Source organism: Paroedura picta, unplaced genomic scaffold, assembly GCF_049243985.1.
Source record: "Paroedura picta isolate Pp20150507F unplaced genomic scaffold, Ppicta_v3.0 Ppicta_v3_sca21, whole genome shotgun sequence".
Lineage (NCBI taxonomy): Eukaryota > Metazoa > Chordata > Lepidosauria > Squamata > Gekkonidae > Paroedura > Paroedura picta.
Genome location: NW_027518618.1, coordinates 1,931,825 through 1,956,781, shown reverse-complemented (window position 1 = coordinate 1,956,781; position 24,957 = coordinate 1,931,825). Strand labels below are relative to the sequence as shown.

Here is a 24,957-nt window from a genome sequence, read left to right as displayed (position 1 = left end):
TGCTCCTCTCCTTGCTTTCAGTTATCACACCGGGCAGTTTGCAGGGATGGTGGTAAGAGCCCCGTTCTCCCCCCTTTCCCACGAGCCCTTGACTTCTGTTTGTCACATCCTGGTTAATTTTAGAGGCACTTGGAAGATGGAGCCCTTTGTATGTTTCCACACCTATCCAGAATCATTCATGGAATAGTTCATTTTCCAATGGACGTGGCACAATGTGGTTGGTGAAAAAATTTCACTATAAATTAGCTATATTGGCATGTGGTAGAAGAGCAATCTTTGAGTCCAGTAACCCCTCAGAGACCAAGATTCTGGGAGGTAAAAGCTTTCGAGAGTCAAAACCCATACCCTAAAAAAAATCAACAAGAAATTAGCTCATGTGTTCAGCCTAAGAGCCATGTCTCAATTTCAGTAACCAGAAAAGCAGGCATCTTATGGAGCCTCCAAAGCAGGCCCTTGGTCTCACTTTTGGCTCCCATACTGTTCTGTGGTTCAAGTATTTTGGGGGGAGCTGCAGCTTGATAGGGTCATGCTCCAACTGAACTAGTAAGCACTTTGAGGGGCCAGACAAAGAACATCCACTGGCCACGGGTGCCTCTTGTGGCTTGCCCATCCCAAGGCTACTTCGTATTACCCAGTTGGATACAGTCTCATAAGCATGTAAGTAGAGCCATGCTGAGTCCAACCAAAGGCCTATCTAGTCCAGCACTCTCTTCACACCCTGGCCAACCGGCTGCTTCTAGGAAGCCTGCAGTAGCATTCTTTTGCTCGTGCTCCCTAGCAACTGATTTTAAAGAGGCCTGGAGGGAAAAGAAAAGATCTCTGTGGCTTTGTGAACTTGTCTGTTCCTGGGTTAAGATGGATGGCCAGCTCCACCTCCTGTCACAGTGAGTTACAAGGTTAGCGTGCGGCATGAAGAAGTATTTCCTTGGTTCTGTGCTGCTGAATATGCCGTCTTTCGGCTTTGGTGGATGACCCAGAGTTCAAGGATTAAAGGGGAAGAGTTATTCCTGGTCTGCTTTCTGCACCAGGCACAATTCCATAGCCCTCTGCTGTGTTTCCCCTGACTCTCCCTCACGGGGCAGCTGCTTTAGCATCCCCACCTCCCAATCATTTCAGTGGGTCTTTTCTGCACATTTCCAGGCTCCTGTTCAGCCTGGTTTGGATTTCAGTGGCAAGTCTGGCCTTGAATATAGGACTCATCCAATCCCAGGTATGATGTTATAAAATAACTGGGGGGGGGAGGTTATTTGGGCAAACGGGGAAGCTGGTTTGGCCATGGGGTTTGGCACCCCTCCAAAAGGCGTTCTTGTTTCTGAAGTGTTGCCCCGATGGAATTTTCTAGACAGGAAACTGCCAAAAGGGGCCCTGGGCCCTTCTGCAAAGCCAGTTGTTGGCCAATGGATTAACCTCCAGCCGCTCTCGCCCCCCTTCCCGGCCTCTGCACCTTGGCCCTGTGTTCATTCTTGGAGCCCGTGATGGTCGTGGGAGGCAGTGACCCTCTGCACTCTCCAGGGAGGGCTGCCAGATCTAGGTTGGTGAACTGGAGCCTGGGAAGGGCCTCACTGGGGTGCAGTGCCACAGAATCCTCCTCCCATTTCTCCAGAGGTCTGGAATTCCAGGGGGTCCGCAGGTCCCACCTGGAGGCTAGCATCCCTAGTGCTCAGGGATCTGTGCTCCTCCTCTCTCTCCATGGAAGGGCTTCCCGGGGCTTCTCCCGCAGGCGATGTCGGAATCTGAGATGGGAGGCAGGCCAAAGATCCCCAGCACTTGGCGAGTGCCTTTGGCGTTCTGACAGAGCATTGTGGGCCCAGCCACGGAACGGCTGCTGCAGCTGCACAGCGAAGGGACACGTGCCCTTCTGGCAGCCACTTTTAAAAATCCGCACAGCCATTTGGAAGTCCAGCTGGACAACAGCCTCCTCTGGCCCTGCTCGCCTTTTAAGAAATACTCCCGAGGGCAGCAGGGGAGGGCTCTCTACTCTTTTGGAAATCAAATGGGCAATAATGACGTCCTCACAAACTACAAAGGAGGACTGAGAAGGGGCACAATGCTAGTTCCGTGCCATGAGGACTAGAAGCTTGCCTTCGTTTTCTTAAAAAATTGAAATCTGTACTTCCCTAAACGTGGCATCGTCGGCAAGGGGCATGATTTGTTGCCTCTCTCTTTGAAGCACAGGACACGTAGTGCTTTGGTAGTCGTGGGCACACAAAGGAATCCGTATCAGGTTTCCCTGCCGGGTGCCGATAATCGGAGCACCCCGCCCTTCTGCCTGACAACAGCTCACCTGTTCTCTCAGAGCGCCAGCGCTGTTGGCATGAAACAGGATCTGAGAGTAAATATATATTTTAGCACCCTGGGAAAGGGTTTGGGTCGTAAGTTCCCCGGTAACAATCACCAAGGCAACCGTGCCATGACGTCTGTCAGATCGGATCTTCAGGTGCGGGCGGAGAGGCGGACGCTGCTGGAGACGGTGACCGATATTTGGAAGCGGCAGGATTTTGGCTGCAGCAGGCCTTGCAGCCGGGGGGGGGGGCAGCCGGGGGGGGAATTAAAGGACCTGCCAGGTGTCAGCAGAGTCGTGCACGCGGTACAGAACTCTGCGGGAAAGGCGGAGCTAGACTTCCCGAGATCCTTTCACAGAAGAAATTGAGCTCTCTTGGGGGATCGAATGCACTTGGAGGGGTCGAGGACTCCTGCCGCGATCCCACAAGCTGGAGAGGAGGGCTGTGGGGTCTGCCTCCCCAGCGGATGACAAACCCCGGGGGAATTTATGCCCAATCGCAAAGGCTTATAACATTTCAAAAAGCCAAGTTTATTTCTTACTGGCCCACTTTGAGACAAGGAAATGATGATGCAATGCCCTGTCCTGGGTGGCCCAGGCCAGCCCCGTCGTGCCACATCTCAGAAGCTAAGCAGGGTCGGCTCTAGTGGTGCTTGGAGGGGAGACCCCCAAGGAAGTCCAGGTTGTTACGCAGAGGCAAACCTATGAACCTCTCTTGCCTCGGAAACCCCTCGGCAGCCTTTCTCGACATGCTCACCTTTGAGAAACCCCTGGAACATACCTCAAGCCTCGAGAAGCTGCAGAAACATAGAATCATAGAGTTGGAAGGGGCCATAGAGGCCATCTAGTCCAACCCCCTGCTCAACGCAGGATTAGCCCTAAGCATCCTAAAGCATCCAAGAAAAGTGTGCATCCAACCTTTGCTTGAAGACTGCCAGTGAGGGAGAGCTCACCACCTCCTTAGGCAGCCTAATCCACTGCTGAACTAGAATCATAGAATCCTAGAGTTGGAAGGGGCCACACAGGCCACCTAGTCCAACTCCCTGCTCAACGCAGGATCAGCCCAGAGCATCCTAAAGCATCCAAGAAAAGTGTGCATCCAACCTTTGCTTGAAGACTTCCAGTGAGGGGGAGCTCACCACCTCCTCAGGCAGCCTATTCCCCTGCTGAACTACTCTGACTGTGAAAAACTTTTTCCTGATATCTAGCCTATATCGTTGTAGTGGGCTGATGGGGCAGGATAGGGTTGGGAAGCACAGCTGTGGACACACCCACCCGGGGCCCCACCCCTTCCCACAACTGAAGCAAGATGTAGAGAAACTGGAGCGTGTCCAGAGGAGGGCAACAAAGATGGTGAGGGGTTTGGAGACCAAATCGTATGAGGAAAGGTTGGGGGAGCTTGGTCTGTTTAGCCTGGAGAGAAGGAGACTAAGAGGTGAAACAATAACCATCTCCCAATACCTGAAGGGCTGTCATAGAGAAGATGGAGTGCAGGCACTCAGACTATGAAGGCTCCGAACAACCGAGTAAGGCCTGGACCACCATCCTTTCAGGGCATGGATAGTCAACCTGTGGTCCTCCAGATGTCCATGGACTGCAATTCCCATGAGCCCCTGCCAGCGTTTGCTGGCAGGGGCTCATGGGAATTGTAGTCCATGGAGGACATCATGACAGTGGGAATATATAAGCAAAAGTTAATCCTGTTACATCAGTAGACTGTCACAACCCAATACAGCCACACAGTCTACTGATGTAACAGGATTGATTTTTGCTTGCACGATTCCCTATGTAAGAAGATCACAGTTTGACGAAGGGTGCTTGCACTCGAAAGCTCCCGCCTTGAATAAATCTTTGTTGGTCTTGAAGGTGCTCCTGGAATCTGATTTTATTGTGCTACTTCAGGCCAACACATCTACTCATTTGAATAATGAAGATGGGGGCAGAGTTGTTTTCTGTTGCCCCGGAGGGTTGGACTAGAACCAATGGGTGGAAATTAATTCAAAAGAATTTTTGGCTAAACATCTGGAAGAAGTTCCTGACAGTCAGAGCAGTTCCTCAGAGGAACAGGCTTCCTCAGGAGGTGGTGGGTTCTCCTTCTTTGGAAGTTTTTAAGCAGGGGCTGGATAGTTATCTGACAGAAATGCTGATGCTGTGAACTTAGGCAGATGGGGAGTGGGTGGGCAGGAAGGGATGTGCCAGTGTTTGTCTCTTGTGGCCCTTCCTTGCATACCCAGGGAATTGCTGATTGCCACTGTGGGATGGTAGGTAAACATCCTCCAGGCCAGGCTGGATTCTGGAGATTTTTTTTGGAAGCAGGATCACTTGGGCAGGAAATTGGGGTCACTGTGGGTGGGCAGGTAGTTGTGAGTTCCTGCATTGTGCAGGGGGTTGGACTAGATGACCCTGGAGAACCCCCCCCAACTCTATGATTCTATGATCATCCATCCCCCACAGTGATCCCAAGACCCAGATTCGAATCCAGCCACACCTTAGTGACTAACAATATTTTGGAGGCGTGACTTTTTTGAGAATCAAATCTCCCTTCGTCAGGTTTTGTAACCTTCCTTTGCAGAGTTCCAAATGTTAGCTGTCGTGAGTACGCAGGCTGGTAAAGGTAAAGGTATCCCCTGTGCAAGCACTGAGACATGTCTGACCCTTGGGGTGACGCCCTCCAGCGATTTCATGGCAGGCTCAATACGGGGTGGTTTGCCAGTGCCTTCCCCAGTCATGACCGTTTACCCCCCCAGCAAGCTGGGTACTCATTTTACCGACCTCGGAAGGATGGAAGGCTGAGTCAACCTTGAGCCGGCTGCTGGGATCGAACTCCCAGCCTCATGGGCAAAGCTTTCAGACGGCTGCCTTACCACTCTGCGCCACAAGAGGCTCTACGCAGGCTGGTAATGGCAGTCTAAAAATGTAATTATAAATCAATTGATCTAGCTTCTCTTCCCCCCCCCCCCCACACACACATCTCTTGTCACCAGCCCTGCAAGGTTGTTTCAGCTAAAAATGAGCAGCTTAGTGGTTAAAGAGAACCGGGTTTGATTCCCTACTTCTCTGCATGAAACCAGCTGCATGACCTTGGACTACCCCCAGTCCTGATAGAGCTGTTATTGCAGAGCAGTTCTCTTAGAACTCTACCACCCAGGGGACAGGAAGGGGAAATGTGTTTACGTGCCACTTTGGGACTCCTTTGAGTAGTGAAAAGTGGGGTGTAACCCCCCCCCCAGCTCTTCTAAAACTACACAGTCGCCTTGAGAGCGCTGTAGGGATCGGGAGGGACATATCCTGTGTCCTTGCCTCACTTCCAACCTCTGAATGAACCCACGGTGCAGACAGGAGTGGCGGGGAAGGACGGAATCCCCACCCCGGGCCATGCCTGCTTCCAAGGCTGAACGGAGTCTCAAGTCCCAGCGGCTCCGGGTGCATCTCTTTCTGCCAAGGCAGGTCCCCGTCACGGTCCTTCTGCCAGTCAGATAGCCCAATCCTCTTGGGGGAGGCCGAAATGGATGCCTGATTCATGAAGTCAACCAAGAATAGGGAGGAGAGTTTGAAAGCTCTGAACAACCGAGTAAGGCCTGGACCACCATCCATTCAGGGCATGTATAGTCAACCTGTGGCCCTCCAGATGTCCATGGACTACAATTCCCACAGTGAGGGGACTCCCAGATAACAGAAGAAGAGTTCATTTTTATTCCCTGCTTTTCGCTGCCCAAAGGAGTCTCCAAGTGGCTTCCAATCGCCGTCCCTTCCTCTCCCTGCAACAGACACCCTGTGAGGGAGGTGGGGCTGAAAGAGCTCTGAGAGAACCCCTTTTGTGAGAACAGCTGTGACAGGACTGTAGGTCACCCAGCTGGCGGCTAGTGGAGGGGGAGCGGGGAATCAAACCTGGATTGCCAGATTAGAAGCCGCCACGACACAACGCTGGCTCTGCACTCCCGTGACACACTGTAGATCTTCAGGCCCCACCTGGAGGCTGGCGACCCTACTCTACTCCTCAGCCTGTCCCGACTCTGTTTGCAGCTCACGGAAGCCCTGGCCGAACCGTGGTGTGGGTGGAGCCCCTCTGGACGGTCGCCAGTCTGTTCTGCGAACAAAGAAAGGGCAAGGAACAAGAAGGGCCTCGGGGAACGGCGTCTTCTGTACTCTGCATCTTGTCCCTGCTTGCTTCCTTCTGCGGTTTGGCCCCGGGGAGCCCTGGGAGAACAGAAGCAGCTGGCATGGAGGGAGGGGAGGGTTGGGAAGACGGGGGCAGCCGGAAGTGGCAGAGAGCAGGCACCGTGCCCAGAGCCTGTGCTGAGTGGAAAGGACCACTGCGCTGCCCGGTGGGGGAGTTGGAATAGGCTATAGCCCAGGGGTAGTCAACCTGTGGTCCTCCAGATGTTCATGGACTACAATTCCCATGAGCCCCTGCCAGCATTTGCTGGCTCATGGGAATTGTAGTCCACGAACATCTGGAAGGGAGAGGCCGTCACTCAGTGGAAGAGCCTCTGCTTGGCAGACAGAAGGTCCTATTACTGGTCTAGCACCGTAATAAAGTTATTGGTATTGGCAGAAGGTCCCTGGTTCAATCCCCAGCATCTCCCGTTATAAAGGACCAGGCAGGAGAGGATGGGAAAGATGTCTGTGTGAGACCCTGGAGAGGGGCTGTGGCTCAATGGCAGAACCCCTGCTTGGCATGCATAAGGTCCCAGGTTCAATTCCCGGCATCTCCCCTTAAAGACCAGGCAGGAGGGGATGGGAAAGACCTCCACCTGAGACCCCAGCCTGAGCAGGGATTAAGGATATCCGACTGGAGGGTCCAATTCAGTAGATGGCAGCTTCATCTGTGTGTTCCAATTCAGTCCTCGACCGCTTCAGTGGAAAACGTCGTGGCCCCCTTGGTAGGAAAAGCCCTCCAGCGCATCCTGGGAGAGTCACTGTCCGGAAATGTCGATAAGATCGGGTGAGGCAAATTCCACAGAAAGCTCTTTGTTTTTTTCAGTCTCTCCATCCCCGTTTCCCGGAACGCAGCAGCCCCCTCTGCGGACAACATTCTGTGCTTCTGACGCTGCTCTTAGCTGCCCTGAGCAGGACAGATTGTAAATCTTGGAAGGGGGGGGGGCACGCATTAAAAACCTGGCGCCAGAGGCTGTATCTTTCTCCGCGAAAGCATGACAGGGCAGAAATGTGATTCCACTTGTTGATTTTAAAGTGTTTGGTGCTAGGAATCACGTGGTGTGGGGCGGGGGGGGGGGGGAAGCCTGGCCAATCTGACTGTAATAAACAACAGAGTTTAAAGGAGGGAAAACATTACGGGGGGGGGGGGGGAATCGAACCAGTCAAACTGTGGCCCTCCAGATGTCCATGGACTACAATTCCCATGAGCGTTTGCTGGCAGGGGCTCAAGGGAATTGTAGTCCATGGTCATCTGGAGCGGTGGTCCCCAACCACCGGGCTGCGAAGGCCCTGGCACCAGGCCGCGGCTCCCTGCCTCCCTGCATGCGCGGCCAGGCGATCGCCCTTCCCCGCCGCTGGCCGTCTGCAGCCTGAAAAAGGTTGCGGACCACTGATCTGGAGGGCCGCAGTTTGACTACCCCTGCCCTAGTTGATGCAGAACTACTGGCAGAGCACCGTCCGCAGTGAGCCACCTGAGGACAACTCAACACATAGCATTCTTGATCCCCTTATAGCGCCCTGTAAACACCAGGGCTTTTTTTTTTTAAAGGAAAAAAATTATTTTGCAAGGGAAAACTCTGTATTGCTCTGTTTAGAGAGAGAACATTGTTTTAGACAATCCTAACCAGGGGTAGTCAAACTGTGGCCCTCCAGATGTCCGTGGACTACAATTCCCAGGAGCCTCCTGCCAGCATTCGCTGGCAGGGGCTCCTGGGAATTGTAGTCCACGGACATCCGGAGGGCCGCAGTTTGACTACCCCTGATCCTAACCATGACATCTCCAAGCGCCCTCTGGCGGGCAGTAGAGGACACTGCAGGCCAGTCCATTGCCTAATCTTGGGCTCCACCTTGTGGGTCTTGACATGGGTCACAATCTCAAGTCCCAGAAAGGGTCACGAGGCCGAACACGGCGGCACCTCACTGAGATTCAAAACGGCAGCAATCCTATTTTTACTTAATGATGCGGATGACGAAAGTGAGTCAAAGCTGACTGGTTTCGGGAAAAGCGTTTGTTGCAGATCCGGGCCCGAATCAAACGGAGATAGAAAATAACGAAAGCGGGGAAAATCAAGAGATGCAGACTAGGCCCTGGAGAACCAGGTTCAATTCCCCACTCCTCCTCCACATGCAGCCAGTTGGGTGACCCTGGGCCAGTCCCAGTCCTGTCAGGGCTCTCTCAGCCCCACCTCCCTCACTGGGTGTCTGTGGTGGGGAAAGGAAGGCGATCGGAGGCCGCTCTGGGACTCCTTCAGGCCATGAAGAGGGGGTACAAAAGCCCAGCCCTCCTCCCTTTTTTCCTCCTCTTCCTCCTCCTCCTCTTCTTCCGCTTCAAGGAGTTTCTGAACTGGCCATGCCCAAGGAACAGAGAGGTTTGGTCCTGCCTTCTCCTGCTCCCTAGAACCTCTCTAAGGCAGGGGTAGTCAAACCGCAGCCCTCCAGATGTCCATGGACTACAATTCCCAGGAGCCCCCTGCCAGCGAACGCTGGCAGGGGGCTCTGCCTCGGAGGAGAGACCTTAACTTCCTTTCATTCTCCCTCTGTGCCAAACCAGGGGTGTGGCACAACACAGGAAAGGGGATTTGCACTGCACCTCTCCCTGGGAAGACCGGCCACTGGGAGAAGGAGCCTTTCCCTCTAGGCAGGGCCAGGCGCCTCCCAACCCCTTTTTGTCCGGGTGGTTGCAGCAGAGATACAGAACCACAGAGTTGGAAGGGACCTCCAGGGTCATTAGTCCAACCCCCTGCAGAATGCAGGAAATATCTGTCTGCAGGGTTTAGATAGGCAAAGGGGCACAGCGTGAAATGCTCAAAGGAGGAAACTAGTTTTATTGCTAAGAGAACCAAATTTTGTGAGTAAGAGAAGAGACAGTCCTAATTGCCTAACGTTCAAAAGAAGAAGAAGAAGAAGAGTTGGTTCTTAGATGCCGCTTTTCCCTACCCGAAGGAGGCTCAGAGCGGCTTACAGTCGCCTTCCCATTCCTCTCCCCACAACAGACATCCTGTGGGGTGGGTGAGGCTGAGAAAGCCCTGATATTCCTCCTCGGTCAGAACAGTTTTATCAGTGCTGTGGGGAGCCCAAGGTCACCCAGCTGGTTGCATGTGGGGGAGCACAGAATCGAACCCGGCATGCCAGATTAGAAGTCCACACTCCAAACCACTACACCAAACTGGCTCTACATCAAATAAAGAGAAAGGCAAGCAGGATGTGTGCTCAAAGGAGCAGGAAGTCGCCAGCTGAGCCAATCAGGACGCAGGAAAAGGTTCTTGGAAAATACCAGGGAGTTCCCAATTCAACTATGCTAACTACATAGTGGTTCTCCTCCAATGCCCCCTGAGGGCAATTAGTGCCATTCTGCCCCTCACTGGGGCAGGGAGAGGTCGGTGGGCCTGGGGAGGGGGGAGGGCTGCTGGGAGGGCTGCTGGGTGGTGGTGGGGAACGGGGATGCTAGCGCCCGTTGTACTTAAACATACAATGGGCTTTAAAGCTAGTCCTGACATAATTGCTTTCTCCAAGGAATTTGGATTGGAGGACATGGCCAAGGTCAGGGAGCCGGAATTTCATGAGTTCATTTGAACTCTGGTGTGGGAGGAGTTCTCTGCAGATTTCATGGACAGCACAAGTCACAAGCAAGGAAAAGGGGGAATAGCTGTTTAAAATGCAGCAGCTGTGAAAACGCAGCCCCAGGAGTAAGGGCATTACACAGAAGACTCGAAAGCCGACAGTACCCTGAATGGCTCAGCCAGTTCAAAGCCAGTCCGCAAACCATCAAAGGAAGGAGGAAAGAACAAAAGTCATATCCTTCCAGGGCAGTGATGAGTTACTCCCGGCTAAATTATTTCACTCCAAAGCAGACATAAAGTCCTACCAGAAGAGAATTCAAAAATCATTCCAGGAGATGTAGGGTGCTTCTGGCATCAGCCATAGCAAGTCAAACAACCCAGATAAAGCGCGGGGAAGATTGTCATCCGTGCGTCAAAACAGAGAGGAGAGACTGCCTGGATCCTGGGAGTGTCCGTAAGGATTTCAGCCAATGAAGGAAAGACCTCAGGGGTTTTCAGCCAGGATTTTGTGAAACCCGGAGGTTTTTGGACGGCCCTGGAAGGGTTTCCAGAATGGGTAGGAGTTAATTAATTTTTATGTATATTTTAAAATTTGCTAAACATTTATCGGGTGACATGACCATATATAGTCATGCTGACCTGCCCCCTCCAATGATGGTTTTGGAGAGGGGCGGGAAGGGAAGCGCCTCTGCTTCCCAACCGTATTCTGCGTGATCAGCCACTTCTGGGGTTCCTCGAACCTGAAGAATGTTTCAGGGGTAAAGAAGTTGAGAAAGGCTGGCTTACACGAATCCTAAAGCTTGCAGATTCCTCCCACCCCTGTAGAAATCAATCACTGGAACCTCTCACCTTGAAGAAATCTCGTAAATATTCTCCTTGGTCAAGTCATAAACTGGTAGCTTTGTAACCTCCGGATGTACCTATTGGTGGAATTCAGCCACTAGAAGAGAGACTCATGCTAGGGAGAGTCTAAGGGAAAAGAGAAAGGGCCAACGGGAGACGGAGGGACCCCAGCCCTCAGTCAGCAAGGCCCAAGCAAGGCTTTTCACCGTAGGATGTTTGGGAGGTCACGACCTCATAGGGAGGAGGAGGAAGCTACTGCAGCAGAAGTGCTGTCCTTTGGGTCTGAGCTGAAGGCAAGGTGGTCAGGGTTCTGACCTGGATCTCACTGTCAGATAAGAGGGTGGCAAGTGTGCCCCTCTCTCTGGCCAAGCTCGAACGTAACGTGTTGCTGGGAAATAGACTTCTTGGTGTTGCCCCCTCTGGAGCCAGCAGTGAGGAGTACACGGAACTCCACTCACCACCTGCAGTTGGGCTCTCTGATGGGCGACCTCTGATCTCGCACCTGGTTCAGAATCCAGTTCAGTTCTCATGCAGATGCCGCCCTCGGCTTTCTCGCCTGGGGGACCCTCGAAATGATTCAACTGTGTAGCAGACCAAATTTTTTTATTTTTGTGACCCAGCGGCTCACACAAATCGTTAAAACAACATTGGGCTTTCCTGATGGAACATTTCTAGAGCTGGGTGAGAAAATGTTCCAGGACGCTTCTATCTGAGGGCTTCGACAGACAGTGCAAGGGAGTGGTTAAAGAGCAGCCGACTCTAATCTGGAGAAACGGATTTGATTCCCCGCTCCTCCACACGCAGCCGGCTGGATGACCTGGAGCTAGTCCCAGTTCCCTCAGAGCAGTTTTGTCTCAGCTCTCTCAGCCTCACCAAGAGGAAGGGTAGGGGATTGAAAGCTGCTTTGGGACGCCTTTGGGTAGTAAACAGTGGGATACAAAATCCAGCACTTCTGCTGTTTAGCAAAACCAGCTGTTTTTCAAGGTGCCCGTATGGCCCAGAATTTGCTAGGCCAGTTCCCAAAGTGACCCAGGAGAAACTGGGCAGAGACCTACACACCTGAGCCTCATCCAGGCTCCTCTTTTGCTTTAAAGGTGCCCTGTTGATGTAACCCTGTGAACATAACACCACAGAAAGGATCCAGTGATTAGCGGCTGTAAAGACATTGGGGGATGAGGTGAACTGCGGCGAGATGGGTACTGAACTTCTTGCAATCTGGTAGAAAAGTGGAAAGAGGAAAAAGCTGTTTCCTGAAGAAATGTGTCCCTGTGCCGGGTGTGAATCTAGCGATACGTGCTGTGTGGTCCCACCGTAGCCCTAAAAGTGTCAAGGCACACAGGGGCCCAGGAAAGGCTGTCCTTTAGCCGTAGGGCACCGAGGGGCAGGGACTGCCTATATGACAACCCCCTCTCCCCCTCCCAGCCATTGTGAAGGTAGCCCTTAGCATTTCAGGAAGTGGTGTGGTGCACACCAGAATCAGGGAACAGGCCGGTGCACTTCTGGTTTTCACGTCAAACACTGCCAAAGAAAACACCGGACATTTGGAAACAAAGAATTCTAACATTCGATCAGGTTAATTTTTTACTTTTGACTTTACAGTGACATTTGTTGACATTTGTTCTTTTCCCTTGGGGTCAGATATGAAAAAAAGGAACCTAAAAGCTTGCCAGGTTAAATGTTAGTGGCCCATAGGTTGTCTTTTATTATTTTAATTGTTTTAAAACATAATTGTTTGGGAGAGGAGGCTCATAAAGACCTCCCATTCAGTTGTCCTCATGTGACAGCCCCGTGACTATGCGGCAAAGTGAAGAAACAAAGATTCCTGCGCAAGGACCTGAAATGCTCTTCCCCTTTCCCCACATCAAAAGGCAAAGAGCTCGGGTTGTGCCTGGAACGGCCTCCAAATGGGCCTGGAACGGCCGCCGCACACAACCCTACAAAGAGCTGATCGAAGCATGCAATAGAATAAGACAGTTGTGGGTTGCCTCACCCAGGTGGGCCATGCACACTAAATGCACATCACGTTCTTGAATGCAGATCTTTGTGGGGAAAGGAGCTCCTTGTGCATAGGACGGTAGAGCAGTGGGTGGAGAGGGACCCAAATCTTTAGGTGCAAGTTTTCTACGTGTGGGGAGCGTCTCATGTAGCCTGAAATGATGCCTGCTCACCTGCAAACACTGCCCTTCTGTCAGTGGGCTCCGTGAGAGGGAGAAATTGTCCAGGGATGGGGCCTCTCAAGTCTTTGCTTCCTGTCAGTCAGAAGGAGAGTGTATGTTAAGGACTTCAGGAGAGCCCTGCTGGGTCAGACCAGGGAGGGCCCATCCAGTCCAGCCTCCCGTCTCACACAAGGGCCAGCCAGTTCCTCTGGACGGCCCACCTAAGGGAACACTGGCCAAGGCTTTCCCTCAATGTTGCTTCCTGACTCTGGGATTCTGCCTCTGAATGGGAAAGGACCCCAGCTGCCCTGCCGCAAAGGATCACCCTCAGAGTTGTCTGTCACTCACCTCAAAAGAGAATTCTTTCCCCTTCCTGCTTCCTGAGCTAAGCCCTCAAGCTCCCCAGCTGCACCATCCCCCACTTTGAGCCGGCCTCCAAGCCAGGCCTGTCCTGTCTGCTGACTGCCTCCTGCAGAACCACCGTCCCGCTTGTGCTCAGCCTCCTGATGAGGAACCCTCCTTTCCAGAGAGGAGGGCAGGCGTGAACAGTCAATCCTAAAGCGGTGGTGGGAAGTGCAGGCAAGTCACAGCTCACCTATGGCGCCCCCTGGTGGGCTTTTAAGGGCGACACGGGTTCAGAGGGGGTTGAGCACTGCCAGCCTCTGCGGAGAGACCCCGGACTTCCTTGGTGGTCTCCCCTCCAAAGACTAACCATGCTGAGTTTTGCTTAGCTTCAGAGATCGGATGAAGAGTAGTGATTGGCCCTTGTCTGCCTCTGCAGAGCAAGCCTTGGTGGTCTCCCATCGAAATAGCCATCCGCTGAACCTTGTTTAGATGTGACAAGATCAGGCTAGCTTGAGCCACCTTGGTCAGGGCAGACACCACCAGAGGCGGTTTGCCACTGCCTGCTTCTGCAGAGCAACGCTGGGCTCCTTTGGTTGGCCTCCCGTCCAAATCCTGAGCAGAGCTAACCCTGCTTAGCTTCTGAGCTAGTCTGGGCCATCCAGCACAGGGCACGAAATAGCAGAGGAACCGGGTTATGTGGGTTTTCCAGGCTGCGTGGCCAGTGTGGCCTGGTGGTTTTAGTCCCTAAGTGTTTTGCTGGCATCTTCAGAGGTAAGATGTGGCAAGATGGGACTCTCTCCGTGTGGGAACAGTTGCTGTGTCCTTTTCGTGCTGGGGTGGGGTGGAACGTCTCATCTGGGATTCCGTGTCTTGCTGGCTGTATGCAACCATATAAAGGCATCTTGTAGAAAAGTCCTTCATACTGTTGTCAGCTTAGATATTCTTTATTCAGTTCAGCTTGTTTCAATAGGCCAGGGGTAGTCAAACTGCGGCCCTCCAGATGTCCATGGACTACAATTCCCAGGAGCCCCTGCCAGCAAACGCTGGCAGGGGCTCACTTTCGGACAAGACAACCAACCATAAATCTGCTTGAAATACATTCTTACAATACCCTGGAATAATTATCAACAGTACATTCCTAAGACTCCCCTCTCTTGATATCCTTAAATAAAGGCACTGCTCTACATTTTATCGTCTACAAAAATATGTAAGTCATGCCGTTCCATGTATTTTAAGCACATTTATGGTTTGTTGTAGTGTCTGAAGAATTATCAAAACAAGTTGAACTAAATGCTTGTCACTATATACAACGGGGGACTGGAACTGAAGTTAAGAATATTACAAGTGAAGCTAATGGAATAAAGAATATCTAAGTTGACAACTGTATGAAGAACTTTTCTTCAAGTTGCCATTATATTGTTGTGTACAGTCAGCAGAACACAGATTGTGTCTTTTTTCTATTGCTTGATTCTGTGTATCCTTTTTTGTATATTTTTATCTGAGATTCTTCCAGGGGATGGACTGGAACCAGGAAGTGCTTTTCCTGTGTCTGGGTGATATTCATTAGCAAGTCCATTAGGAAATGTGTTCCTGGGTGGAGTGCCTTAGAAAGTCAATCAGGAAGTGTTTTTCCTGTGTCTGGATGTTCATTAGCAAGTCCATTAGTAAATGTGCTACTTGAATCGGTGTGGGGTTCATTAGAAAGTCCATGGGGAAGTGCTTTTCCTGTGTTTTGGTAGAATTCATTAGCAAATCCATTAGGAAATGTGTTTCTGGGGTCAGGGTGGAGTTCATTAGGAAGTGTTTTTTCCTGTGTCTGGGTGGAGTTCATTAGCCAGATGGGGATCTCTCTATGCCAAAGTGTGGAGCATGTGAACAGTTAGTGGTGAAATGCCAGGGACTAAAACTGCCACACCATATTGACCTCCCACCCTGGAATACCCACAATAGCTAGTTGACTCTGGCTGTGAAAGCCTTCAACAACCCAGCAATTCCTCTAAATTTTAACCTTCCAAATGTGTCTGCTGGACACAGAGGCGGTTTACCCGTGGCAACAGAGAAGAGGGAGAGCTGTCACTCTCCAGCCCCCCCCCCGAGGCATCTTCTTGAAAGAGGACCCCCCAGCAGGATGGAGGTAAGGGCCAACCACCTTTTTGTCTCATCCCATTCAGAAGCTAAGCAGAGTCGACTCTGGTTAGTAGCTGGAGCTCACCAAGCAAGTCTAGGGTTGCTACGCAGAGGCAGGCAAGGGCCAACCCCTTCTGTTTGTCTCTTGCCCTGACCTGGATGGCCAACGGATGTCAGAGGCAGGGATCTTTGAATGTTTCCAGATTACAGCTGTAACCCACACACAAAAGGGAAAAGTCTCCGCGAGATACTCACAAGGCCCTCTCCCTACAAGGCCCAGAACTGCCAAAAGGGCTCGTTCAGTTCTCCTTCTCCATCCTCTTCAGTGCTGGGTTGGGATATTCTGGGTTTTCAATCACCCCTTCTCCAAACTTCAGCTCCAGGAAGGCCCGGTAATTGTTGGGTGCGAGAGCCAAGAAGCCGGCAAACTGGATGGGGACCAAGGGCTTGAGGAAGTGTTCCGGGAACTCAATGTCTTGCCGATGGTCCATCCAGGTGTCCTTGGTCATCACGCCATTCTTGGGATAGAAGGGCCAGAGGTCGACGTGCAAGTGATTGTGTTCGCTGTACTGCACCCGGTAGAAGTCCCCCTCGATGGCTTTCTCCCAGACAAAGCCCTTCTCATCGACGATGGAGCCCGACTCAGCACTCCGGAGCAGCTCGCAGTTGGGGATGTCCTCCAGGTAGATGCCGAGATCGACGTCGTAGTCCCACGGGATGAGGTCGTGATAACGGGCTGCCCCAAGGAGCGTTCCCCCTTCCAGCCAGTACCGGACGCCGGACGTCTCCAAGATGTTGATGACGTATTTGGCGGTTTCCCTCAATGCCTTGAGACAGCAGGGTGGAGTCCAGCGGTTTTGGTAGAGGTATTCTGGGGTGTCATCGTGGATCGTTCCAAAGCACCGGGGGGTCTCCTTGCCACACCCAAACCACTGTTCCTTCCCATCCTCCAGCACGACCCGCTTGATTCCGAAGTCCCGGAAGAGCTGCAAGCGGTTGGCCCGGGCGAGGTTGTCAGCCTTCCACTGGTTGTGTGAGGAGGTGAGCAGAGGGTGGTGGAGCGCCGAGAAAGAGACATCGAGGATGCGAACTGCCCAACCCCGCAGGGTGGTCTGGATGAAGAGGGAGGTCAGCAAGGGCTTGGCCAGGGGGGCGGAGAGGCTGAAGAAGTCCTTGGTGCGGAAGAGGAGAACGGCCTCTCCCTTCAAGGCCGTGCACAGCTTGGAAGAAGGGGGAGCCGCGCTGTACTCAGCCGTCCATTCCTTAAGGCTGACCCGGAGGTTCAGGCACCGGAGGGGGGTCGTGGAATGGACGGGAGCCGCAACCATTTCCGCCATGTTCTGGCTGGCCTTGAACTCTTCCAGCATCCGCTCCAGCTGGGATGTCAAATCCGCCTTCACCCCATCGGGCACCAGGGCAATGTGCTCCGTCTTCACGTAGGCCTCGGGCCTGAAGACGTGGGCAGGCTGGTCCGGGGACGGCTTGAGCAAGACCACTTGGATGTTGGGAGAGTTGGGGAGGACCAGGGGTGGGTACGGCAGGCGGTCCGCGGCCACCACGACGGGCAGCTCCGGTTCCTGCCTCAGGAAAGAGCGAGCCACATCCGGGACGTAGTTTTCAAAATCTTCGAACTCTCTGATGAGGACAGTGATGCCAGGCCTCAGGGGGTTGGTCTGCTGGCGGGCGTTGGGCTGTGCGTGGTCTCGGTGGCGGTGGAGAACATGCTGCTGCAGCCGTGAGATGTAGTAGAGGACCAGCAGGTTAAACGCAATGGCGACTCCCAGCACGGCCTGGCAGAAGGTGACGCGCATGATGCGAGGGCCAGGAGGGCGTCATGGGGGGCTGGCCTCTGGACCATGAGGGCTCCTGCGGGGCCGGCCTCATCCATCCAAGCTTAGACCACCTGGGAAGCCACGAAGAAAGCATTGAAACAGAAAACGGCTCTGGTGCTATGAGCTGCAAGATACCCGAAGGATAATCTAAACCAGAGGTCCCCCCGCCTTTCTGAGCCCATGGGCACACATACACACACACACACACACACACAGAGCAGAAGACCTGGATCAAGAAGAAGAGCTAGCTTTTTACACCCTGCTGGTTTTCACTACCTGTTGGAAAGAAAGGCACGGTATAAAAGAAATAAGTAAAATAACAAAAGAATGGTACCATTCAATTCATCAAAGAAGAAGAGTTATTTTTTATACTCCACCACTTTTCACCACCCAAAGGAGTCTCAAAGCTGCATGCAAACACCTTTCTTTCCCCACATCAGAGATCCCGTGAGGTGGGTGGGGCTGAGAGAGCTCCAAGGGAACTATACTGCTAAAATGGCTCTAAGAGAACTGTAACTATCCCAAGGTCACCCAGCTGGCTGCATGGGAAAGCACCACATTGAGGAACCTTGGTCTAAATCGCAGTACTAGAAGGGAGCAAAACAGAAGGCAGCAAAACATCCAGAAGTAGTTCCTGACAGTCAGAGCGGTTCCTCAGTGGAACAGGCTTCCTCGGGAGGTGGTGGGTTCTCCTTCTTTGCGAGTTTTTAAGCAGAGACTAGATAGTCACCTGACAGAAATGAACATTTTATGGACTTAGGCAGATTGTGAGTGGGTGGGCAGGAGGGGATGTGCCAGGGTTTGTCTCTTGGGGCCCTTCCTTGCATACCCAGGGAATTGCCGATGGCCACCGTGGGATGGTAGGTGAACTTCCTCCAGGCCAGGCTGAATTCTGGAGACTTTTGGTGGTGGTGGGGATCACTTGGGCATGACACTGTAAATCAGAATTGTAGTCCATGGGCATCTGGAGGACCACAGGTTGACTACCCCTGTTTTAATGTATTTATTAAGTTGTGAACTGCCCCAAGCCAAGATATAAGTAGATAGGTAAGAAAATATATATATACATACATGATATTTCGACCCGAAATGGGTCTTTTTCAATTCACAATATTGTTAATAATAATAAGATTAATAACCACCAAAATGCAAAATATGTAAAACAAATGTATTGAGTCAAAGCAAAGACAGCTATTGTTCAATAGAACCTCAGAGATACTCCCTCCCTCAAATACGGTGAGAAGTTTCTACAAAAATAAAAATCAGGTGTCATTTAGACATTATTAGTACTAAAAAGAAATTTTAAATTACAGAGGGAAAAGAATTTAAGGTAGAATAAACCTATTTAAAGATTGTGCCCAATCAAAAACTCACCTTGTGGCTCAACAGACCCTCAACAAGCGATCACGCGTTCGATTTAGGTGTCTTTAGCATCTGCAACAAAGATAACAAATAGTTTTTGAATAGCAATTAAGCAATGAAAAAGCAAATGAAAACATGTAACAAAATGGCTCTAAGTGATCTATAAAGTTATTGGTCATGTTGCATTGTTAAGTTGACTTGCCTTCTAATTGGGAGGAAGAGACCGCATTGTTTGGAGAGGGACACGATGGCTAAGTCTCCCTCAAAGTCTGAAATTATTTCAACAAAAGCAACTGGTCAGGGGGGTGACTGTTTCTCTGCATCAGGAGACATCATTGATTCGACCTCATGTGATCCGGTTAACTACCCAAATGGAGGCTGAGTGGAAGAATGCAAGGTCTCACAACGGATCATGCAGAGACCCAGCAGGCAGCCTCCTCTGGGAACTCACTGATCTCAGGACTCGTGTCACTGCAGTTCCCTAGCACAGTGGTCCCCAACCTCCAGTCCGGGGACCGGTACCGGTCTGTTGATCAGTCAGTACCGGGCCGCGGCTCCTCGTCCTCCTCCCCGGCTGCTGCCTCGGGTGCTGCCCTGCCACACTGGCTCACCTTTGGGGCTCTCCGGTGGCCGCCATGGCTGGGGTTCCCCCTTGGTGTGACACTGCGCAGCTGCTGCTGGCAGCGCCCCCCAGTGGGCAGCAGGAAGTCAGGGGTGGTGGTGGGAAGGCAAATGGAGCAGGGGCTCAGCCGGCGGCGGCGACATCCCTCAGCAAAAGACTACCCTGCCCCCAGGCCTCAGTAAAATTGTCAAACGTTGACCAGTCCCCGGTGATAAAAAGGTTGGGGACCACTGCCCTAGCAGGCCCTGTGAAGGTTGGGGGTTACTGATCTAAACCCAGGGAGAAGGGCTCTTATGGAAAGGAACCTGTGGTGGGTACCTTGAACAAAAGCTTCCAGAGAAGCTGAATTCCTGCCCCAAGTCAAAGCTGCGAGAAGTGCCCTTCCTCAAGAAGACGAACCTTTTTGTTCATAGTGTTTGTCCTTCTCGATGTAGAACCTGGACTGGGATTTCCCCCCTCCCATGCAAGTGAGAGCGGACAGCACAACAGCAGGTTATCGGTTTCTTGAGTGTCTCTCCGAGGAGGGTGGGAGCCGAGGAGAGAAACCAGCTGCCAGCTTCGTCCCCTCCCTGCTGCCCACAATGCCTCGGGGCTTCAACCCGCAGCTGGCAGGCCGAGAAAGGGCAGAGCCAGCGAAGGCAAATCCTCAACATGTTTCTGAAAAAATTGTTCTAAACGACCAGGCATCTTCCCAGGCAGTGTGGCAAACTGGCAGGGGAGAGCTGCTGTCCTTTCGCCTTCTTTGGATCTGGCTTTTAGTTTCTCCAGGGGGACCAAGGCCACGGTTTTTTAAAAAAGGAACAATCCTCAGCTGCCCCGCTTCCCGCCACTGTGCATCCTCTCTTGCATGGGGAGAAGACACAGCTGCCTTTGTTTCCCCCTTCTCACAGGGATCTCTCTGTCTCCGTAAAAGCCAGTTCCCAACATTTGGTTGTGCCAAGCCCAGAAGGAGGGGCTCTGCAGGGAGATGCTGGCTTGACTCTGAACTAGCTCTAGGTTGGAAAATAGTTGGGGATTTTGGGTCCTAGAGAGGGTGGAGATTGGGGAGGGAGCTCAGCAGGGAGCAAGGCCAGAGAGTCCATCTTCCAAAGCAGCCATGTTCTCCGGGGGAGCTGATCTCTGTAAGCTGAAGATCAGTTTTAAATACAGGAGCTCTCCAGGCCCCACCTGGAGGCTGGCAACCCTGCTCTGAATGCTTGAGGAAGTCAGGCACAGTGAAAAGGGTTCTGGGCCTGCTCTGGTGCTGCTTTCTGCAAGATGTGCAGATTCGTACCATTTGTTCCCAAGCATAAAACAGTAATATATGGGGGGGAGGTCAATGTCGTGAGAGGAAGTTGTCCACTCACCAAGAAGGAAGCCATTGGGGGGTAGTGGCTAAGAGTGATGGACTAGGATCTGGGAGACCAGGGTTCGAATCCGCAGCTGTGTCTTGGAAATTTACTAGGTGCCATGGGGCCAGTCACACTCTTCTGGCTTAACCTGCCTCGCAGGGTTGTTGTGAGGGTAAGATGGAGCAGAGGAGAACAACATCGACTGCTCTGCATTCCCGGGGGGGGGGAGAAAGATGGGGGAGGAATCAATCGAATAAATGAAATAAATTTCCTCTTAGCATAGGACGTGGTAACAGTTCGCTGCCTGGGGTATGCCTGGCATGAGTAATCTTTGCATCCATGTCCTGATAACATTTGAGCTGGATTATTTATATATTTATTTTAAATGTTTCACTCCACCTTTCCACCCAGTCAGGGTCCACAAGGCGGTGTATACATGAACACCAGAAGATCCCTGCTGGATCAGACCACTGAGGGTCCATCTATTTCAGCCTCCTGTCCAAGACAGGGGGCCAGCCAGTTCCTCTGGAGGGCCAGCCACAGGGCAGGGAGGCCAAGGCCTTCCTAAGGACATCAGGGGAGCCCTGCTGGGTCAGACCAGGGAGGGCCCATCCAGCCCAGCCTCCCGTCTCATCCAGGGGCCAGCCAGTTCCCCTGGAGGGCCAGCCACAGGGCAGGGATGCTGAGGCCTTCATGAGGACATTGGGAGAGCCCTGCTGGGTCAGACCAGTGCGGGCCCATGTGCCCTAGCATCCTGTATCACACAGAGGCCAAATACCAACCAGTTGCTCTGGAGAGTCAATAACAGGGCAGAGAGGCTAGTAGCCTCAGATCTCATGGCTAGTAGCCCCTGACAGATCCTCTCCTCCATGAATCTATCTAAAGCTGTTTATTCCTGTGACCATCTTCTGGCAGTGAATTCTATATTTGAATGACTTATTGTAAGGTTGTATTTCCTTTTGTTTGTCCTGAACCTAAAAAGACCAAATAATTTAAGCAATTAAAAATGCACAAATAACACTGGATTACTACTGTATGTTATGCAGGGGGCTGCCCATGAAGATTGTGTGAGGCACGGGTTACCTTAGAAGGCAGCTCCCCAGTTCCCAAGTGGGATTCCAGGTCCAAAGATCTCAGGTAGGTCTCATGAAGTGGCTTTATACTGAGCCAGGGTACATACTATTAACTGGCAGCAGGCCCCCAAGTGGTGGAAGTCTTTCACATCGCTGACTACCTGATTTCAATTGCAAACGCTGGGGATTGAACCTGGCACTGTCTACACACCGGGCAGATGCACTACCGCTGAGCCAGGCTTAGCTCAAAGACAAAGGAAGACTTTTTGTGCCAGGGGCAAGCAGTGACCAAAAGGGCAGTTCAGTGGTGGAATCGATTTGTGCAGGGATGTTGTGAGTCCTCCCTTTGTGGAGGTGTTGAAAAAGCAGCTGGATGGTTATTTGTCAGGGTGTGGTGTGAGTGTCTGTGTGGGTTGGACTGCATGCCCTTTAGGCCTCTTCCCATTTGTGAAATTCTCCAATCCCCATGAATCTGAGAGGTTCAGTCCTCACTGTGTAGAGGAGGGCAACCAAAACGATGAGGGGGTTGAAGCACCTTCCCTGGGAGGAAAGGCTGAAGAATCTGGGGGGATTGTCAGTTGAGAAAAGAGAGGGTTATCAAAGTATGCACAGGGTAGAGTAAGTTGACAAGGATAACTTTTCTCCCTCTCCCAAGATGCTAGAACTTGAGGGCATCTAATGAAGCTGGTGGGCAGTAGGTTCAGGATGGACCAAAGGAAATGCTATAGTTGACACAGAAAGTGATTCACGTGTGGAATTCGCTGCCAGAGGGTGGAGTGATGGCCGCAGGAATAGAGACTTTTAAAATGGGATTAGGTAGATACATGGAGGATCTCCATCGGCAGCTACTAGCCATGTTGGCTGAGGGGAACCTCCACACTCAGAGGCACTAATCCTTTGAATCCCAGAGTTAGGAGGCAGCATCAGGGGCCCTCGGGGACCGCAGACTTCGTGCCCTGTTTGGGAACTGTGTGAGACGGGATGCTGGGCTGCGTGTACCAACAGCCTGCTCCAGCTGGTCTCTTCAGATGTTCTTGCCAGTTCGGGATGGGAAGGGACGGAAAAAGAAGGAACTCACCAATAATAACAGAACTAACTCCAGCCCACTCACCTCACTGGCCTTCGGTTTTGCTCACAGCCACACCTGTTGTGAAGAGGCAGGTCCAGATTCTCTGTGGTTGTCAGCAAAGGCAGTGTTCAGCCAGCTGAAAAGCAAACTGAACACACAATAAACACACCAGCCCTGACTCTTTGGTTCGACCACAAAAAGATTCTCTTGGGCAGACATGGCCAAACAGTAGCTCTCCAGAGGCCCATGGACTACAATTCCCATGAGCCCCTGCCAGTACTGGCAGGGCCTCATGAGAATCGTAGTCCATGGACCTCTGGAGAGCCACCATTTGGCCACCCCTGCTTTTCACCATCAGTATGGCCAAACATGAACCTATTCCAGGGTCCCCAACGTGGCTCCCATGGATGCCAATGCCCCCTTCCTTGTGCCCACCAAGCTTTTTTTAGAATGTGGGTGTGGCCAGGTGGTGCCAGCAGAGCTTCTGATTGGCCATTGGAGCTCTGCCAGATGAGTGTTTCTTAGCAAGCTCAACAGGCTGTGTGTATACAAGAATAGATAGATGTTTACAATACATGTTCATTTTTGAAACCATCCTCCTAAAGAAGAGTTTCTGCCTGAAATGCTGAAGAGCAGGGTTAGTCAAACTGCGGCCCTCCAGATGTCCATGGACTACAATTCCCATGAGCCCCTGCCAGCATTTGCTTGCTGTTTGACTACCCCTGGTCAAGAGTTACACATAACCTCACTCCTTGGCCTTCTGACATTGGCTACACCTCCTGTGACAAACATTTTTGTGGTTGTGCCCATCACCCTGTCCTGGATTTCTAGGGACCACTGGTTCAAAAGATCAGGGCCCACTGCCTGCATCTGTCCTCATTGCCATGAGGCAAGAAAACATCTGGAAATGGACTACTGGCAGTCAGTGGCAGCTCAAAACAGAGGATTGGCTGGAGAGTGTTAGGAAGACCGGTGTTACCTCCTGGAACTTGACCAGTAGAGTCAAGTCAAAAAGAGAAATTTAAATTAACCTAGGTTTTAAAATTCTAAAAACTGAAAGACAGCCTGAAGCTGTCTTCCTCTCAAGGGAGAGGGGGGGGGGCATACACTATAATTCACCAACGGAGTTTAATTAGGAGGATTTTGATAGGGCCAGTGGATTTTGATGTTATTTCTTTGAGTTTTTTTATGCCATTAAAGGTAATCTGTATCTGTACCCGATGTTATTTTAGGGCTTCAACCATAGATCTGGCAGAACAGTTCTGTCCTGCAAGTCCTGTGGTACTGTTTAAGGCAGGGGTAGTCAAATTGCGGCCCTCCAGATGCCCAGGGACTACAATTCCCATGAGCCCCTGCCAACATTCGCTGGCAGGGGCTCATGGGAATTGTAGTCCATGGACATCCGGAGGGCCGCAGTTTGACTACCCCTGGTTTAGTTCTTCCCTCAGCTCTAAAGCTTGCAAGGGTGACCTTGGTCCGTCTCAGCCTCCCCTACCTCACAGGGTTGTCGTGAGGATATTAGATGGGGAAGATATAAGGCAGCTTGAGAGGAATTCAAATAGTCCCATTTCGCCATGAGTCTCAGGAAGGCTAAAATAACACCTATGGGGAAAAAAATAAATTTCTGTCCAAGGAGCAGGCTAGTTGCTATGGCAACACCTGCTCCTTCCCTCAGCCCCCTAAAACACTCCATGCTGTTTGGGAAAGGGGGGGGGAACATAGGGGGTCTTCTTTAGGAGGGGATCCACCCTTGGGAAGCCAGGATAGGCGGGAGGGGGTTTCGCTGAAGGGGGCCACCCCATGCCTTGCTAGGCCCCGTCACCATGGAGACCGCCCTGGCCCTGCCTACGAACCCCCAGAGGGAGGGAAGGGAGGGCGGGAGGAACGGCGCCGCCCCGTCGCCACGGCAACCCCTCCCTCCCTCCCTCCCTCCCGCCCAATCGGCGGGCCTGTCCAGAGCGGCCGAGCCCTCACCTCGCGTCGCCACGGCAACCCCGCCTCCTCCCCTCCACGGCTAGGCCGCGTTCGCCGCCGCCGCCGCCGCCGTCGTCGTAGTGGTGGAGGCGGCGGAGTAGGCCGCACTTCCGGGCCGGCTCTTTATTTGGCAGGAAGTTCCCCCGCCGTCCCTCGCCGCCCTCCGCCGTCGCTGGCTGCCAGGCAGGCAGGCAGGCCGCCCGCCCGTCCGTCCCCTGCCCCAC

General features: G+C 52.3%; 1 protein-coding gene across 6 annotated transcripts; it reads right to left on the bottom strand.

The window, feature by feature from the left end:
- Window positions 1-5,309: 5,309 nt before the first annotated feature.
- Window positions 5,310-24,873, bottom strand: FKRP (fukutin related protein). Of its 6 annotated transcripts, XR_013227558.1 has the most exons (7): window positions 24,734-24,873; window positions 22,802-22,907; window positions 18,677-18,736; window positions 15,726-17,373; window positions 13,011-13,091; window positions 12,314-12,360; window positions 5,310-7,200 (listed from the first exon to the last, which is right to left on the bottom strand). XR_013227558.1 is itself a non-coding variant. In XM_077318470.1 (5 exons), the coding sequence occupies exon 4, from the start codon at window positions 17,279-17,281 to the stop codon at window positions 15,770-15,772; it is 1,512 nt and encodes a 503-aa protein (XP_077174585.1). In that variant the 5' UTR covers window positions 17,282-17,373; window positions 18,677-18,736; window positions 22,802-22,907; window positions 24,734-24,873; the 3' UTR covers window positions 12,395-14,220; window positions 15,726-15,769. The 6 variants fall into 6 exon arrangements, 4 of the variants coding, with proteins under 4 accessions (XP_077174585.1, XP_077174586.1, XP_077174588.1 ...); XR_013227557.1 differs by lacking the exon at window positions 5,310-7,200 and having other exon boundaries at window positions 11,429-12,360; window positions 13,011-17,373; XM_077318470.1 differs by lacking the exons at window positions 5,310-7,200; window positions 12,314-12,360 and having other exon boundaries at window positions 12,395-14,220.
- Between the last annotated feature and the right edge of the window lie 84 nt (window positions 24,874-24,957).

What these genes read in the sequence shown, in the direction of transcription:
- FKRP (XM_077318470.1), bottom strand. Translation starts at nt 17,281, where the DNA reads ATGCGCGTCACCTTCTGCCAGGCCGTGCTGGGAGTCGCCATTGCGTTT.